Source organism: Vicugna pacos, chromosome 25, assembly GCF_048564905.1.
Source record: "Vicugna pacos chromosome 25, VicPac4, whole genome shotgun sequence".
Taxonomy (NCBI): domain Eukaryota; kingdom Metazoa; phylum Chordata; class Mammalia; order Artiodactyla; family Camelidae; genus Vicugna; species Vicugna pacos.
The window spans coordinates 37,979,590-37,996,248 of record NC_133011.1 but is presented as its reverse complement, the minus strand read 5'-3'; the positions used below and the strand labels follow the sequence as shown (position 1 = coordinate 37,996,248).

Genomic DNA, 16,659 nt, shown 5'->3' with positions numbered 1-16,659 from the left:
TCGGTGAGGAAGCCGACAACAGCCCGGCTGCAAAAGTGAACAAAAGGGTTAAACAGACACGTCGCAGAGCAAGACATGAATGACCAATCAGCCAAAGAAACAGTGGTCAGCAGCTTGAATCCTCAGGGAAATGCCAACTTAAAGCGCAGTGAGCTGCCCCCACCCTCCCACGGACGGAACTCAGAGGAGGGAGGACGACCCGCCAAGCTGGCAGGGAGGCGCGCTGCTCGCGGGCGGGTGAGACCGCCTTGGAAAACTGGCATTTTCTCATAAAGGGAAACACATGACTCAGCAATTCCGCTTTTAGGTACTGACCCCAGAGGCATGAACCATTTGTACACAGAATTACACATACAAGCGTGTTCCTGGCAGCCTTGTTCATAAGAGCCTCCAACTGGAAACAGCCTGTACCAGGCAGACCAATTCCCTCCCCAGATACCGAAAGTCAATGACTGGCTCGTCCACCTGAGGAAACTAGCGAAGGAAGAGCCTGTCCAACTGAAACCAGGCAGAAGAAATGAAATAATAAAAACCATAGCAGAAAAAGAGGCGCGAACTTGCTGGAACACGCAACAGCACTGTATGTTTAGAGGGGACGTTTCATTCATGTATTTGATTCACTCCTTTATTAACAGAGTGTCAGCTACTTGCCAGGCGCTGTCCTAGGTGCTGGAGAGACAGCTGTGGGCAAACCAGTCAAGCCCCCGCCAGCACCCAGACCCTAGGAGGGCCACCCTCAGCGGACACTCACTGAGCATCTTTGACGGCTGAGCCCTGGCTTGGTCCTGGGGACATGGTCAGGCTCCCAGTTTCCAGGTTTCCCCCTTGGACACCTCCAGGGAGGTGAATCTTGAAAAATGAATTTCTTGTCCCTGAAGGCTAGCAAGCAAATCAGAGAGTGGGCCCTGGAGCCTCAGAAGAGGGGAAGGGGCAAGAGGACAGTGGAGTCAGGGCTCTGAGTGGCCAGGGCTGCGCCAGGGCTGGTGGAGGCCGGGTTCCCAGCTCACCGGATGGAGGGAGAGGCCGCTCAGCCCTGCCCACCCCCATCTGCTCACAGATAGCCATCAAGTCGGTCCAGTTTCTGAACACAGACGCGTGGTCCAAGGAGCTGCTGGGGGCTCTGACCAAGCCCGACCAGATGCACCAGGAGCAACCCCCAGAGAAGGTGGGCCACGAGCACCCCTGCTGCCCACAGCACAGGCCCGGGGCTCCGTCCACAGGACGTATGCCTAGAGAAAGGTCGGGCCCCAGAAGGAAACTGAGGGACCCCAGAGAAACAGGGGCAGAGCCTGGGCAGCAGGACTTGAAGCCGCACCCTTGAAGCTTCACCACCAAGCAGGGAGTCGATGGTCCCAGAGCAGGGCGGGCAGGGTGGCTGCCGGAGCCCAGGGAGGCCGAGGGAGCCTGGACAGAGGAAGTGGCAGACCATCTGGGGTGGACAGGGGTGGACGCGAGGAGGGGTCAGGCTCAGGACAAGAAGTTGAACCCTCCCCCAGGCCTTCCTGTTCCTCTACTATGGGCTGATCCTTCAAGCTGAGGACAATAGCACCACAGTTAGGACACACCTGAGGACCCTCCTGGAAACGTCCCACCAGTGGCCCAAGCAAAGGGAGGTGAGGACCTAGCCCCCGCCCCGTGCCCCAACCACCTGACCCCGATCATAGGATTAGCCTGATCCTGGTCTCACCCTGAGCGAGTCCACCACAGCTATGTCCTCTTCCTTGTCTCACATCTATTTCCTGGACTTGCATCCCCACCTCTGGCACAGGTCTGCCCAGAGCTGGGCAGGGGCGGCGGCAGCTGTAACAGACCTCCAAGGAGTCACCTCTCCCTCCTGCCCCACCCCCACTGCCAGCCCCTATAAAGAGATGCCCACAAGGGTGGGCTCGGAGATGCATGTCCTCAAGAGGGTAGGGGTGGGAAGCAGATGCCCTGGGACCTCAGACAAGTCCCCTCCCTTTCTGGGCCTCAGTTTCCACACCCCCAGATGAGGGGCAGGCCTGGTTCAGCCACCCAGCTTCCGTGACCCTGGTCCCGCCCCCGCAGGGCATCGCTCTCACGGTGGGGCTGGCTGCAGCCCGCCACCTGGACCACGTCTGGGCCGTCCTGGAGCAGTTTGGCCGGAGCACGCCCGTCAAGTGGAGCTTGCACAGCTTCTCCCCCAAGGTACTGGCTCCCTGGGGGTCAGGGGCCTTGGCCAGGGACTGGAACAATGGGACCCCACCCTCCGTGAAGGTCTAGGCCTCTGAAGAGGGGGATTCTGGGGCGAATTAGGGGAAGGGGCTTTGGACCATGCGTCCTGAGCTCTGTTCCCGCCTCTGTGCCCACCTGTGTGTGACCCCTGTGCCTCAGTTTCCTCCTCTTGAATAATAACTCCTCCTCACAGCTGCTGGGATGGAAGGGAGCCTGGCTGGGAGGCCAACACAGCGGGTGCTCGGGTGACAGCTCCCGGCACTCCTGTGGCGCCTGCTGTGTGTTTCTTAGTGGCTGTTTGATCCTGGGCCTCAACCAGAGCACGAGACAAGGGCCAGCAGTCAGCCCTGGGCCCCCGCTGATGAGCGGAGCGGCCCCCGCCCTCACGGCCCCTGGATGACGCCCATGGGCAGAAGCAGCACCTGGGACTGTGGAAAGGGAGCCTGGGCAGGACAGCGGGGGAAGAGCCCTAAGGAAAGCCGACGGCCTAGGGGTGGCCGGCCAGCCGCCTCCTGGGCGTCCTGCCGCCAGCAGGCGGCAGAGCGGGGTCTGCGACCCGCCTCTCAGACCCTCAGAGGGGGTCTCGTCACTGATGGCAGAGGAGCCGTGGTGTCCTAGGGTGACACCGGGCATGTCCCACGTGTCCTTCCCAGCTCTCTGGGTCTTGCCTGGAGCCAAAGCTCCAGGTGTCCCATCGCCATGCCTCTGGGTCTGGGTCCAGGAACAACCCTCCCAGGCCCCCAGCAGCCTGAGGCAGGGTGAAAAAGGGGACAGGCCCTGGGCTCCTGGTGAAGGGGCGATGATGAGGCCGGGAGGGTGAGGGGCTTGGACTCCAGCCTGTTCTGGCAGAGCCAAGCATCCCCGCATACAGCCCTGGGTCACCCCATAAGGCCCCTCCCAACCCCCCAGGGGGGGAAATTCCATTTTCCCTGCCTTCCTAGTGAGGCAGACTGAGGCCCACCAGACCTCAGAACACCCTGCCTCCAGGACCCCATGAGGGCCTGGGGCACCTTCGGTCACCACTCCCCCGGCGGAGGGCTCAGCAGGGCGCTGGTGCTCCTGACCTGCCCCACCCCACCCACCTGTGCGCAGAACTCGGAGGACCTGCGGTGGAAGTGGGCCAGCAGCACCATCCTCCTGGCCTACGGGCAGATGGCGGCCAAGGCCAAGGCCCACATCCTCCCATGGGTGGACAACATCTTGTCGCGCATGATCTTCTACTTCCACTACAGCTCCTGGGTAGGACCCCTGCCGTCCCAGAGCCCAGCCTCATCACAGCCCGGGGCCCTGCCAGAGTCTGAGTCTGAGTTCCAGGCCTTCCAGGGCCTTGAAGCCCACCCCCACCTCCCACCCACCCTGGAATCATGCAGAGCCGAGCCGAGCCTCCCCATCGCCCTCCCTCCTCATCCGTCCTTCCCACCTGAAGCTTTGGGGGCCTTTGTGATGATCCACCTTAACCCCACTTCTCCCCTTAAATCAAACCCTGGATTTTTACTCAGGGGTTTGGAAGTTCAGAGGAACTCCCATCACTCCCTGTGACAACAGTCCCCTGACACACCCTGTGCCGGGGTCTCACCCCAAAGCTGAGGGGCCAGGCAGCCCCACAGGGCCACTGCAGAGCTGAGGCCTTTGGACCTGGGGTAGCCACACATCACACGAAGCTGGACACCGGGCTCCCTACAGGCACCTCCTGATTCTTAAGTGTCATCAATGTATTCACATTCTCAAAAAACACCACAGGGGTCCCCCATGAAAACAAAGCCCATGTGTGTGACCCCCCGAAAGTCTCTGCTCACCCCCCTGGCCATGGCCCTGCTGCCACGTGTGACCGTGACTCTTGTGCCCTCCTGCCCCCCGGCCCCACCCCCTTGCCCCGCCGCCTGACCGCATGCCAGGACGAGACCCTGAAGCAGAGCTTCCTCGCGGGCGTCCTCATGCTGGTGGGGGCCATCAGCCGCAGCGAAGGGGCGCAAAGCTACGAGTTCTCCCAGACCTCCGAGCTCCTCGAGTGTCTGATGGTGAGTGCAAGGTCCTGGGGTGGGGGGGGCTTCCCCGGGGTGGAGAGGCACCTCCCTCAGAGCGGTGGCCTCCGGGGGAGGCGCCCACTGGGAGAGGGGTGGCAGACTGGACTTCTAGAGCGTGTACCAGCCCCTCACGGGCTTTCCCACCTGGACACATGTTCACATCGCCCACACCGCTTGGTTCTTACCATGATCCTGAGCTGGCCAGGTACATCCACCTCACAGCTGATAAGGCTGAGACCCAGAAAGACCAGCACCACCCCTTCTGCTAATACTGGCCTAGCTCAGGCCACTGGTTACTAGAGATGTGGGGCCCCCAGGACGCCTGGGGTAGGGGAGGACGTGCACGAGCGATAGACAATTCTCATAGTGATAATATGACAGTAAGAACAGTTCTCACTGAGCTCCTGCTGGGACTCACTGCTTTGCATGCCTTGCTTCACACGTAACACACATGCAACGTGGTAGCTGTGAATCAACAAAGCTCAGCGCAGTTTGGAGATTTGCCCAAGGTCATGCAGCTAGCATGTGGGTAGCCAGGATTCAGACATGACCCGTCTGATTCTAAAGTCTGTGCTCGAGTTCTCTGAGTGGGAGCCAGGGCCCCTGGTAGGTGGGGAGCTAGAGCATAGTCCGGCGGGTTACAGAGGGGCTGGCCACCAAGGCCTTTAGACAGGGGTGAGACTTGGTCGGAAGTGGGACAGGCCCAGGCGTGAGTGACTCAGCCTTCACCTGGGCATTTGCAGCTTTTGATGGAGAAGGAACCCCAAGACACGCTGTGCACGTCGACCCGCCAGCAGACCATCCACATCATCTCCAGGCTCTGGTAGGCCCCCCAGCCCCACACAGGGTCCTCAGCGTCAAACGCAGCTTCCCCACTCAGGCTTGGTACCAGCAGGACAGTGAAGTAGGAGAGATCAGACATCAAGGCCCTGCTGGACAGGGGTCGGGCCTGAGCCAGCGCAGGCCACTGTGTGGGGGCGAGTGGCAGCTTATGGCGGCCAGAGCATTGGGTGACCCCAGAGTCAGCTGACCTCCCCAGACACTCAAGGTCAGAGCGTCATTCATGGTAAGACCCCAGCCACAGGCAGTCTAGAGCAAACTCCAGCAGCTGGGGAAGGAAGTACAAAGGGAAACTGGACTCCATCCAGCATCCCAGGGACGGGAGGGAGGCCGGAGCCCAGAGGGTGAAGGGATTCCCGGGTGAAGGGTGGGTCCTGATTTAGCTGTGCGGCTGCGGGTGGGGCGAGGCTGTACCAGCCTCCCTACACTGGCGGCGACAAGGGGAGCCTGAAGAGGAAGTGGAGGCCAGGGACTTCAGGGCTGCCTGCTCTCAGACTGCGGAGGGAGTGCAGGCAGCCGTCATGCACCCCCTGGGCCCAGTACTGCCCTGGGCAGGGTGGCAAGTGGAGCTGGGTGGGCCTTCCCCAGAGCAGGGAGGCCAGGTTCAAATCCCAACTCCACCCAGGTACTTCACCTCTCCAAGCCTCAGAGTCCTGGTTCGCTCACTCCATAAGTAACTGCCGAGCACCTGTGGTGCTCTAGGCGCTGTTCTGAGTTCCGGGACCAGCTGTGAACCAGCAGGGACAGTCCTAGTTCTCTGAAAGCTGACATCTGGGGAGGGGGACAGAATGAGCAAGCCACACATATCAGGGACTGATGAAGGTAATGAAGGAAAATGAGGTGGGGGTAACGAGACAGGGAGGGAATACAAACCCTCACAGAGCTGAGGACTAAGTGAGACTCAGTGCTGAGTCAAGCAGAATCTGTTGATTGAGTGACTGAGCACCTCTGGTGTGCCCAGCACCCTAAGGCTCCCGTTAAGAGACTGAACAAAGACCCAAAGGTAAGAGAATGAGCCCTTGGGTACCCAGCCAAGGGGAAGGCAAGTGCAAAGGCCCTGAGGCTGGAGCACCAGCAAAGGGCCAGAGTGGCTGGAGTGGCGTGAGTGAGAAACGGGGTTCCAGATGAGGCCCCAGGGTCACAGGAAAGGTCATGCAGGAGGGGCCTTTGTGGAAATCATATTTGAGAGAGATGTCTGGCTTCTCCACGGTGAGTTGATGGGACCACTCAGTGGGCAGTGAGTCTGGAGTTGAGGTGAGGCCTAGACTGCAGACCCAAGGTCAAGGTCATCAGCATTCAGATGGCATTTTAGGCCAGGGATGGGAAGGAGAAGAGGACTAAGGCCTGGGCTGGGGCACCCAGTGCGGAGGAGGTGAGGAAAGGGGCAGAGCCAGTGGCGGAGGCAGAGCAGGGGCGCTGGGGAGGCAGGAGCGCGGTGAGCCAGGGGGCGGGGAAGGAGCATTCCAAGTTCCTCAAAGCTACTGGTGGCCGACAGGCCTCGGAACTGCCAGGCGGAGACTGCCCGTGGCGGGCCAGGAGCAGGGGGTGTTCGGGGTGAAAGTCTGGTTGGGAGGACTTGAAGGGGGCAGGGAGAGCTGGGGGGTCAGTGCAGACCATCCTTCTAGGGATTCGGGGATAAGGGGAGGAGAGAGATGGGGTGCCGCCCAGAAGGGAAGCGGATTCAGGGGAGGGTCATATAAAACAGGAGAAACCGCCAGCTCATGGTATGGCCCAGCAGCCCTACCCCAGGTGAAGTGCTTGGCGACACTGGCACATAGGAGGCACCCAACACACGGTATTATTATTCATTCCCACCTCAAAGAGAGAAAGTTAGCATCATTGGCCAGCACAGAGCTGCTAAGTTCTCAAAGGTGTAACCAGGGCTGGGGCAAGGCCAGCCCACCCTGCAAAGGGAGCAGGGCTCAGGGCTTCTCAAATCCTGCTCCCAGCTAGGCCCGGGCCCTTACAAATCCTGCCCAGAAGCCCTCACAGCCCTGGGGGGGGAAAGGCCGGGAGGCAGAAGTGTGCCTGTGAGCCTCTGGGCAAAAGCAGAAGTGTTCCGAGAGGCTCCACTGCTCCAGGCTCGTCAACTTCTGTCTGTTCTGGCAGGTGGCCCCTTCCCAGTCACCGCCCATCCCACCCCTGCCCCTCCCTCACCACCTTTGCCCTCCATCCCCACAGTAAGCTGAGGCCACCCCTGGACTTGGAGAAGAAATCTCGGCTTCTGACCATCAGCCTCCGCAGTGTGTTGTCCCTGCCGCTTCTGGAAGTCCTAGAGAAGCACACCTGCCTCTATCTGGAGCCGCCCAACATACAGGTGCGAGCCTGGCACTTGCACCCCTTCGAGAGGGGCTCCTCGGATAGGCTGTCCAGCTCTGTCTGCTGCTCTCGGCTTGGGAAGGGGCAGGCTGGACGGGCAGCACCACTGGCCACCCCCAGGCCAGGGCCAGAGGACCCTGGGCATGTTTCTTGAGTGCTCTGAGCCTCCATCTGCCCACCTGTTAAGTGGGGGTGGTCATCCTAGTGCTAAAGGTGCCCAGCACCCAGGGTGAGAGGAGACACGGGATGTCAGTGTGTGGTGCAAAGCGATGCTCTATAAATAGGAGTGTAAATGGCCTCCCTCCCTGGAGGCACTGAGAGCATGCGGCCTCAGTGTCACCCACGCAGCCACCTCTGCTGCCCTAGTGGCTGGAGGAAGGAGCTCTGATACACTCTCCACTCCCCAGGCCGGACACCCATCCCCTCCTGGATTAAAGGGACTCCGCACGGCAGAGAGACGCTGCCATTGCGGGCAGCCGCCACCAGGGGGCGAGTGCCCGCCGTCCCCGGGCCCGCCAGCGCCTGGCGCCCTGTGTCAGCTCGATGTTAACCGAGCACCTGCTGTGTGCCAGGCCCAGTATAATAAGCATTAGCTCACCTTCCCAGCAGCAAGCCGTCCAGAGAGTAAGGAAAGCAGCTCAGAGAAATGGATGTGTCGAGGGAGAGTCAGGGTTGAACCCCACCCCTGCCCCTGGGGCCCTGGTCTTCACGCCACACGTCCAGGCTGGGTCCAGGCCAGAACCTCACAGATAAGCACCTTGGGTATGGGGTGAGAATGAGGGACCCTCTGGACCCGGGGCAATGCCACTGCAGCAGCCCTCCAGAAGGGGCCTAGGGGGTCCTGTAGGGGCCCAGGGTGCCCCATTACTAGATGACGACCTCACGGCTGACTCTCCTCAGGAGTGCGACTCCACGGAGCCAGGCGCTGGGCTGGGGGTCCTGTTCATTCGTACCCCCATTCGTATCCCGTGTCCACCTCTACCCTGGCTCCAGCCCAGTTCTCAGGTGACAAAGATGGGCTCAGAGAGCTGAAGTGAGCCCCCCAGGGAGTTGATGGCCAGCACCCAGGGCTCTGCTCCAATGGATACACCTTGTGGCCCCTCCCTCCCTGACAAGCCAAGCAGCAAAGATTGGGGGCCTCTTGTGGGACACCTGGGAATCAGGACCAGGGCAAAACAAAAATGTGGGGCCTCTGTTCATAAGTTTTTGAGAATCTCCAGGTGGCGACAACAGAGCGTTGAATGGAGCACACAGAGCTCCCCGAGCCAGGTCTTGTGCAGCTGCACTCCTGTGAACTTGGACATGAACCTGCCTCGGCCACTGAGAAATCTGTCTCCTGGGGCAGATCCCAGACTGCCCCCACCCACTCTCCCCAGCTGCCCAGTGGGGACGGTGGGGGTCTTCCTGGGCCTGGTGGGAGCTCGCTGGTGTGCAACCTGGCCCAGGGACGTCAGATTTCTCCAGGGCGGGAAGCGGGCATCATGGGCATGGAGAGGCCGGGGACTCGGGCCCCTCAGCAGGCCACAGCCCTCCATTCCCCTGGGGCTTGGCAGCCACCTGACCTGCCCCGCGTCCCTGCGCAGACCCTCTACAACAAGACCTTGGAGGCGCTGGGCCAGATGCTGCAGAGCTTCATCACGCAGAACCCCACACCCGACGAGCTGCACTTCCTGCTGTCGGTGAGGGCGGGGCAGGGCAGGGGCGGCACCGGGGGCAGGGGGTGGACGGAGGAGGGTGCCCCACAGGAGGCGGGGAGGGCCTGAACCGAGGGTGGGCCGTCCTCCAGGAACACGGAGGCTCCAGGGCTGGTCATTTTTAGGGATCACAGTGGTTGGGGACAAGTAGGGGAGGCTAGTGCAGCCTGGTGGCAAGGGGACCATGAATGCTCCACCACAGGGCACTGGTGAGGAAAGAGGCTGTGGCCTGGCGGGACCGGCCCTCCTTCCCACTGAGAGAACCTCCCCCGTAGCCGCCTGTGACGGGGTCTCACAAGCTCCCCACCCCTACTCTGTCACTGCCCTCTGTGGAGGGAGCCCCTCCTGATAGGAGGGAGACCAGTCGACAGAAAGGGCCAGTCCAGGGTGGAGGGCTGGCCCAGACAGGGGAGGCTGCCTCTGCTGGGGGCATCGGAGGTCAGGGATGGCGGGCCTTCCCCTGAGTGAGGACTGAGAAGGTCGCAGGGTGGGAAGGGAAGGACCCCGCAGGCAGAGGGCACGTCGGGGGCAAAGGTGAGCCGAAACAGTGAGCACAGTAGGCCAGAATGGAGAGAGGTTGCATGTGGCCAGAGCATGGAGAAGGCACCAAGGCCAGGGCCGTGGGCTAGGGTGAGTTTTGGTCAGCAGGGGCCAGGCCACCTGAGGCTTAGAAGCCCTGAGGAGGTGAGGGGAGCCCCGAAGCATCCGACCGGGGGTGCACAGATGGAAGTCGGGGTGAGTGAGCATGGCCAGGAGGAAGTGCGTCTGCCTCTTCCCTCAGCTCGAGCTGCAGAGTAGCATCCCCACCCCAGCCCACGCCCGAATGTTGCCCACTAACCACAGCAGCGCCAGCAGGGCTGTGTCTGCCACCAGTGGAAGTCACAGTTGCTGCCCCAGGACATGACCAAGTCACAGAACCTCCCAACACTGTTTATCCTCTTCCAACATCAAAATTACTAACTCTGTTCATCAATCCCCTTAACAAAGAGGCTTAAAGGTGGCGTAACAGTGTTTGGCGTAACTGTTTCAATATGCCTTTGTATTCCTTTGTAATTCTGTGCAGTTATGGTATGCCCTGAAAAGCATTGTTCTGGAATGAAGTACATTGGGAGAAACAGGTTAAGGCCCAGGCGTCTCAAAGGGCTTCGAGCAGGAGGGGCGCACCAGCTACAAAAGGAAGAAATGACTCCTCCTCTGGGGCAGGGCTGCCTTGAGCAGAGGGATTAGCCCAGGCTGTGCGAAGGGACAGGGAGGGCTAGACAGGGCAAGTGGCAGACGTCAAGGGGCCTGGGCCTCGACTGGGAGTGAGGGGCCTGGGGAGAGGGTGTGGGCGGTGGGCGTGGCTTGGGCTAGTGGGCGGGGCCTGTGCCAAAGTGGGAGGGTCCTGGACCCAGGGGTGTGGTCTCAGAAGATGACAGGCATGACCTGGACCAGGAGGGTAGAGTCTGGGCCCAGGGCAGGCCGGAGCTTGCTCAGAGCTGGGGTCCCAGGCTGCAGCACCCCTCCCTGCCCCCACCCACCTGCAGCACATGTACAGATGGCTGGCGTCAGAGAAGGCGCACGAGCGGCAGCGGGCGGTACACAGCTGCGTGTCCCTCCTCAAGTTCCTGAGCCACAACTTCTACCTGGACGTGAGTACCCGCTCTGCTACCCGAGCCAAGCTGCCTTTCTCCTGGAGCCCACCAAGGCTCATGGGGTTCAAGGCCCGAGGGATCCCTGCCATCAGGACAGGGTGGATCCCTGAATCTCCTGTGGCCTAGCAGATGATCCTCCTTTTTGCACAGGAGGAAACAGGCTGGGCTGGGCATTGGGGACCCCTGCTCAATGCCTCCGAGCTGGGCGCTGAACCCAGATGCCCTGCCAACACACCTTGAAGCCTTGGTCAGGTTCTCCACCATGAGGCTGTGTCTCAGGGACATGAGAGGAAATGAGTCTGCCTCAGAGGGATACAGTGGGAATCAGATGGGTGGCGGCCCTGCCCCAGACTAGCGTTGGCAGCTCTGCGTGGAGCAGTCACCGTCCCTCTGCCTCGTCCATCACCATCCCATGTTTCATGGGTCATGGCTTAACCACCATCTGTCACTAATGCCCTTGGGTTGAATGAACATCGGCACATGTTCAGGGAGTAAGCGGTTCTGCGTTTATCAGCCAAAATCAGCATCAGTTCCTCAGGGAGACTGGCGGGGAGAGGAGGGAATTACTTCCCTGGCCAACGCCTGACAGGCGTGCTTTCTAATGAAGGCGGAGAGGCTGAGAGCTGTTGAGAAGCAGGGATGGTTCTGCCAAAGGCAAGCTCGCTGTGCAGACTCCTCCAGCATCCCTTTGATGCAGAGAACCCCTCTAGAGGGGTTCAAAGTGTCTTCAGCTTACTCAAAATCAATTTCCACAACATAGGACTGGGACTGGGAGAGGCACTTGCCTCAGGACACAAAATTTATGGGGGTGCTGAAGCAGTCTGCCAGCAAGATAAATATTTTAATGTGATGCTTTAAATAATCAAATAGGCAAACTGCGGCCCGTGGGCTGGCCACCTGTTGTTATGAATAAAGTTTTATTGGAACTAAGGCCGGGATTAGGGTGAGGTGAGTGAGGCCAGGCCAGAAGTGCAGGGTCATATCTTGTCTTTATTTACAGTTTTGAAACTTTGTGCATCATGGATTTTTTGCAGCCTTTTTTATTTTTATAAATATTACATGAAAATATTGTTTCTCTTGGTCTCCGAGTTTTTTGGCCACCCACTCTTCACGTTTTGCCCAGACCCGAATCCCAGCCCAGGTGCACCATTTGTGGGGATCTAATCTGATGCAGGCCACGCCAGGGGTAGGTGCGTGGCAGGGTAGGGATCTGATCTCAGCAGTTCCCCTGCACTCTCACCGCAGCCAAAAGAGGACTTCAAACGGATTGGGCAGCTGATGGGCATGCTGGGGATTCTGGGCCAGGACCCGGACAAGGCCACCCAGTGCTCCAGCCTGGAAGGGATGGGCCACCTCTACCAGCTCCTGATGCGCCAGAGAGGTGAGCCTCCGCAGACCACCACAGTGGACTCACTCCCACCCCAGCATTCCCAGAGTTCCCCCAGACCCACCTCTAACCTCAGCCATAGCCTTGCCCTGCTCACCAGATCCACTGACTCCCATCCCCAAATTTGGACACAGGCATGATCTTGTTTACAAATGACCCCACCCTACCTCCTGCCAGTCCCAACCTAAACCGCAAGACTGCCTTTGCCCACCCTCACCTCTGCCCACTCCCGCCCTGGGCCAGCAGGGGAAGCTTCGCAGGCACGAGCCTCAGCCCCCAAGCCGCTCTCCCAGGCCGGCGTGGATGAGATCCCCGTCTGGAGCAGCAGGGACCAGAGGGCCGCTCTCCCCATCACCCAGGAGGTGGCACTTCCGAAGGACCACACTTCCCAGCCCAGCTGCTCCCAAGACATCAAGGTCAAAGCCCTTAAAATCCTGGGCAGGTCTGGGAGGGAGGGCGTGGCCATGCTCTGCTCCGACCCTGACTGCCGCTCCAGCAATGGGGCTCCCGCAGGGCCAGGGCATAAATATTAAAACCGAGGCTGGGACCTCGTCTGCATCTCTGGTGACTAACTGACAGCTTTGGGGAACCCCTGAGAACCCCCACCCCACCCCCGCACTGGCCTGGGGAAGGGGGGTGGGGGCTTGGAGGGAGGGGTGGGGGCTTGGAGGGAGGGGTGGGGGCTTGGAGGGAGGGGCAGGGGACCAACTCTGGGGCCAGCAGCCAGGCTTGAGTTCCAGCTCTGTGGGACCTTGGACAAGCCCCTTCTCTCTGAGCCTCAGTCTTCCTCTGCGAAATGGGCCCAGTGGTACCAATGATGTCCGGCCACTGGGAGCTCCTGATATATGGTGCTGGCAGGGCAGCTCCCGTGGTCGGTTTTCTTGGAGGCGCCGTATGACGTCTTTCCCTTTGAGTCTGATTTTGTGGGATGACCACTCTGCAGAAACAGTCCCGCCTTCCTCATTTTCCCAGGGGCCTCTCTTAATTCAATGAAAGCCAAACCCTCCTCCTCTGAAGGCATGCCGCGTCTCCCCTCTTCCACTGCCATCTCATCTCCTGCAGCCAGATGCTCCTCCGTCTGTGGCTCAGGGTGCCCAGCAGTTCCCACACGTCCCTTTCGTCCTGTCCCTAGTGACATCCTGTGTCTGTGTGCCAGTCCATGTCTGATGTGAATTTTGTTGTTTTCTGAAGATGAGCAAGGCTGAGGCGCAGGGTGTGGGCTGGGTGCTGGCGTGGGCTGGACGGGCCGCGTTTCCTGGAGCCTCATGTTCGGGGTTGTCAGCTCATGTCTCTGCTATGGTGACTTCAACTCACCCTTTCTTGCTGTTGAACTCGTGACTAATGAGCCCCCTGTGCTTGGTGTGCTGTTCAGTCTCCCCATTAAACCTCCAGGCCAGAAGTGGGGTCGCACCAGGGCCCAGCACAGGGCCTGGTACGGGTAGTGCCAGGCTTCAGTAACACCCACTATGCTGAACCAAGTTGAACCAAATGATGAAGTGACAGCACTGGGCTAGCAGGTACCGTCTGTCTTCAGAGCCCACGTGTTCTCTGCAGCTGCAGCGGGCTGTCAGCCTGCCGAGGGCAATCAGAAGTTTAGAAGGACTTTAAATCTAAAGCCTGGGGCCGATGCATCAGTTGTCCAGGCCCAGAATGGGGAAACCCAGCATGGCTTTAGTTTATGCCAAAGAACCTGGGCTGGGGGCAGAGGCAGGGCCGGGGGAAGGCTCCCCGGGGGCTCAGTGGAGACCAGCAGTTAAGGGGCCCTGGACCACTTGGGCCCTCAGGTGGCCTGAATGACTAGGAACATAGGGTCAAAGGCGTGGGAAGGGCAGTATGCCCAGCTCTGCATGGCTCCTGCACACAGGGAGTGAGCATTCAGGTCTGGCTCCCCTTGGACAAGAGACAATGCCAGACCGAGTGCAGAAAGGGGAGAGGATGGGAGGGTCTGCTAATCAAGGGATGGTAGTTCTGGGAAAGAATGGGATGGAGAACAGACCTGGCTGCTGGTCCCAAATCTGTCCTGGAGTCCCCACATGCTCTTGTATATACTGCACCTTCATCACCACCACTGTCGTCATCACTTCATCCTACACCACCTCCATCATAACCGTCATCATCACCACCATCACCGCCATGATTATCACTACACTACCACTGTAACCACCATCACCACCACCACATCATCACCACCACCACTACCACTATGTCCTCCACCATGTCCACCACCACGTCCTCCACCACCACCACCACGACGTCCTCCACCATGTCCACCACCATGTCCACCACCACCACCACCACTACGTCCACCACCACCACCACCACCACCACCACTAGGTCCACCACCACCACTACATCCACCACCACCACCACCATGTCCTCCACCATCACCACCACCATGTCCTCCACCACCACCACCACCACTACGTCCACCACCACCACTACATCCACCACCACCATGTCCTCCACCATCACCACCACTATGTCCACCACCACCACCACCATGTCCTCCACCACCACCACCACCACTACATCCACCACCACCAGCAAACCATGTCCTCCACCACCACCGCCACTACATCCTCCACCACCATGTCCTCCACCACCACCATGTCCACCACCACCACCACCACCACGTCCAGCACCACCACCACATCCTCCACCACTGTCACCTCCGTCTTACTCTCATTCATGCTGTGGGCCAAAGTAAGATACCAATCCTAAGATGATATTGTTCTGGGATTCTGAGGGCCTAACCACCATTCCAAGTTGAATTGCTTGAAAGACATTCTAAATACTAAAACCTTAACCAAAATTTAACATTTTAGCAAATAATTTTAAATGTAATCTTATAATAAATGTTGTAACCAGATTTATAATAGCTTAATATTCTAACACAAAGTTATTTTAGCTACAAATATTCCATTAAAATTATTTTAACATTCTAACCAGTAACTAATAACCTAATATTCTCACAAATATTTTACCAAAATTTTATTAGATTCTAATAAATACTCTAACATCCATTACTTAACATTTATTTTTATATCTAATTTACATATAGACATCCTAACAGACTTTCAAACATCTCAACATATACCCTAACACGCAGAGAAACATTTCACCATCCTGACAACCTTGGAAGCATCATAACTTTCTATCAGGCTGCCCAGCAATCACTCCATCACCAGCATTCTGTCTTCCTTTGATTATCAGACACTCAGAGGCAGAGCTTTCCAGTAGGACTTTCTGGAACGATACAGGTAGGTGTATCTGCACTGTTCAAGGTGGCCACTGTCCGTGTGTGGCTATTGAGCCCTTGAAATGTGGCCACTGCACCTGAGGAACTGAATTTTAAATTTTTTTTAATTAAATTAAATTTAAATAGCTTTGTGTGGCTGGTGGCTACCGTACCGGGCAGCATTGCTCTGAGACTTCCCAGAAGGTTCTGCCTCTAGGAGACTGTGGTCTGAGGCTGTGGAGCAGGGATCCCACCCTGCACCTTGCATTTCCTGAGAGCCCCTTCATCCCCCAGAATGGCACATGGTCGGGTGTTGGAGGTGACACTCGCCTCCCTGGACTTTTGGAAAGCCACTCCAGGGACGTGGGCAGGCAGCAGAGGCAGGCTCCCGGGCAGGCCCTCTGGAGGGCAGGAACCCTGGATTCTGGGCCCAGGCCGGCCCCGCCTGGTCCCACCCTAAGCCCTGCATAGGGCAGCCCACACGCCTGTCCAGGCCTAGCAGTTGGCCAAGGTGACCCTAAAGTTCCTTCAAAGCCCTGAAGTTCGGTTGCTCTTGATTACAGCACTGTAAGGACAAGGACGGGGGCCTGGCGGGGTCGGGGGGTGCTCCCAGCTGGGCTGAGGCTAGTAGATGAGGCAGCCCATGGGGTGAGGACGGGGCGGAGGAGGCTGGCCCAGCCAGGTATGTCCTGGGACAAGCAGAGGAATCTGAGTGAGAAAGGGAGCCATTCCCCTGTCCTCCGAAGGGCACCACGCCCTCTCTTCCTGCCCCTGGTCTGTGATCGGCTGAGAAAAATGTGCAGGAGGTCGGAGTGCAAAATGCGTGCACCCATTGGGGGATGCAGGCAAGTGAGGCTCAGGCCTCTGGAAGGGCTCAGAGTCTTGGGGAGCCTGGAGCAAATGAGAAAAGGGGTAAGAGTGGAGGCGGGGAAGCGGCGCCCAGCACAGGCGACTGCGGTGACCGCTGCCTCCACTCCTGCTGCTACAGGAGGTCATGAAGTATCTCACGATGGCAGAGCTGACCGACCTCATCTGGACGGCCATCGACGGCCTGGGCTCCACCAGCCCCTTCCGCGTGCAGGCGGCCGCCAACATGCTGCTCACTGTCATCCAGGAGCACGGGGCCAAGCTGGAGACCGTGAGGGGTTGGGGCACCCACTGAGGGTCCGCCAGGACAGGGCAGGGGCAGAGGGACAGGCCCAGCAGTCAGCACCCTGGGGTCCCAGCCTCTGCACCAAGGCGATGTCCCTGAGCTGGGGCCTGATGGGGAAGACACAGACCCTCCCCTCCCCATGGCAGCAACCATGCTGATAGGTTCCAATGAGTGAAC

At 59.1% G+C, this 16,659-nt stretch overlaps 1 protein-coding gene across 8 annotated transcripts in view; it reads left to right on the top strand.

Moving 5' to 3' along the window:
* LOC102542810 (maestro heat-like repeat family member 5) overlaps positions 1–16,659 on the top strand; it is a 62,461-nt gene that overhangs the window by 21,109 nt on the left and 24,693 nt on the right. For 6 of the 8 annotated variants that reach the window (XM_072949820.1, XM_072949821.1, XM_072949819.1 and 3 more), the window contains exons 7-18: positions 1,058–1,165; positions 1,497–1,613; positions 2,047–2,166; positions 3,286–3,432; positions 4,089–4,211; positions 4,961–5,040; positions 7,239–7,374; positions 8,960–9,055; positions 10,597–10,701; positions 11,950–12,085; positions 12,335–12,507; positions 16,318–16,467. In XM_072949820.1, the coding sequence (XP_072805921.1) occupies positions 1,058–1,165; positions 1,497–1,613; positions 2,047–2,166; positions 3,286–3,432; positions 4,089–4,211; positions 4,961–5,040; positions 7,239–7,374; positions 8,960–9,055; positions 10,597–10,701; positions 11,950–12,085; positions 12,335–12,507; positions 16,318–16,467 (1,491 nt within the window). The remainder of the gene's footprint in view (positions 1–1,057; positions 1,166–1,496; positions 1,614–2,046; positions 2,167–3,285; positions 3,433–4,088; positions 4,212–4,960; positions 5,041–7,238; positions 7,375–8,959; positions 9,056–10,596; positions 10,702–11,949; positions 12,086–12,334; positions 12,508–16,317; positions 16,468–16,659) is intronic. The other 2 variants (XM_072949818.1, XM_072949822.1) reach the window with 2 other exon arrangements.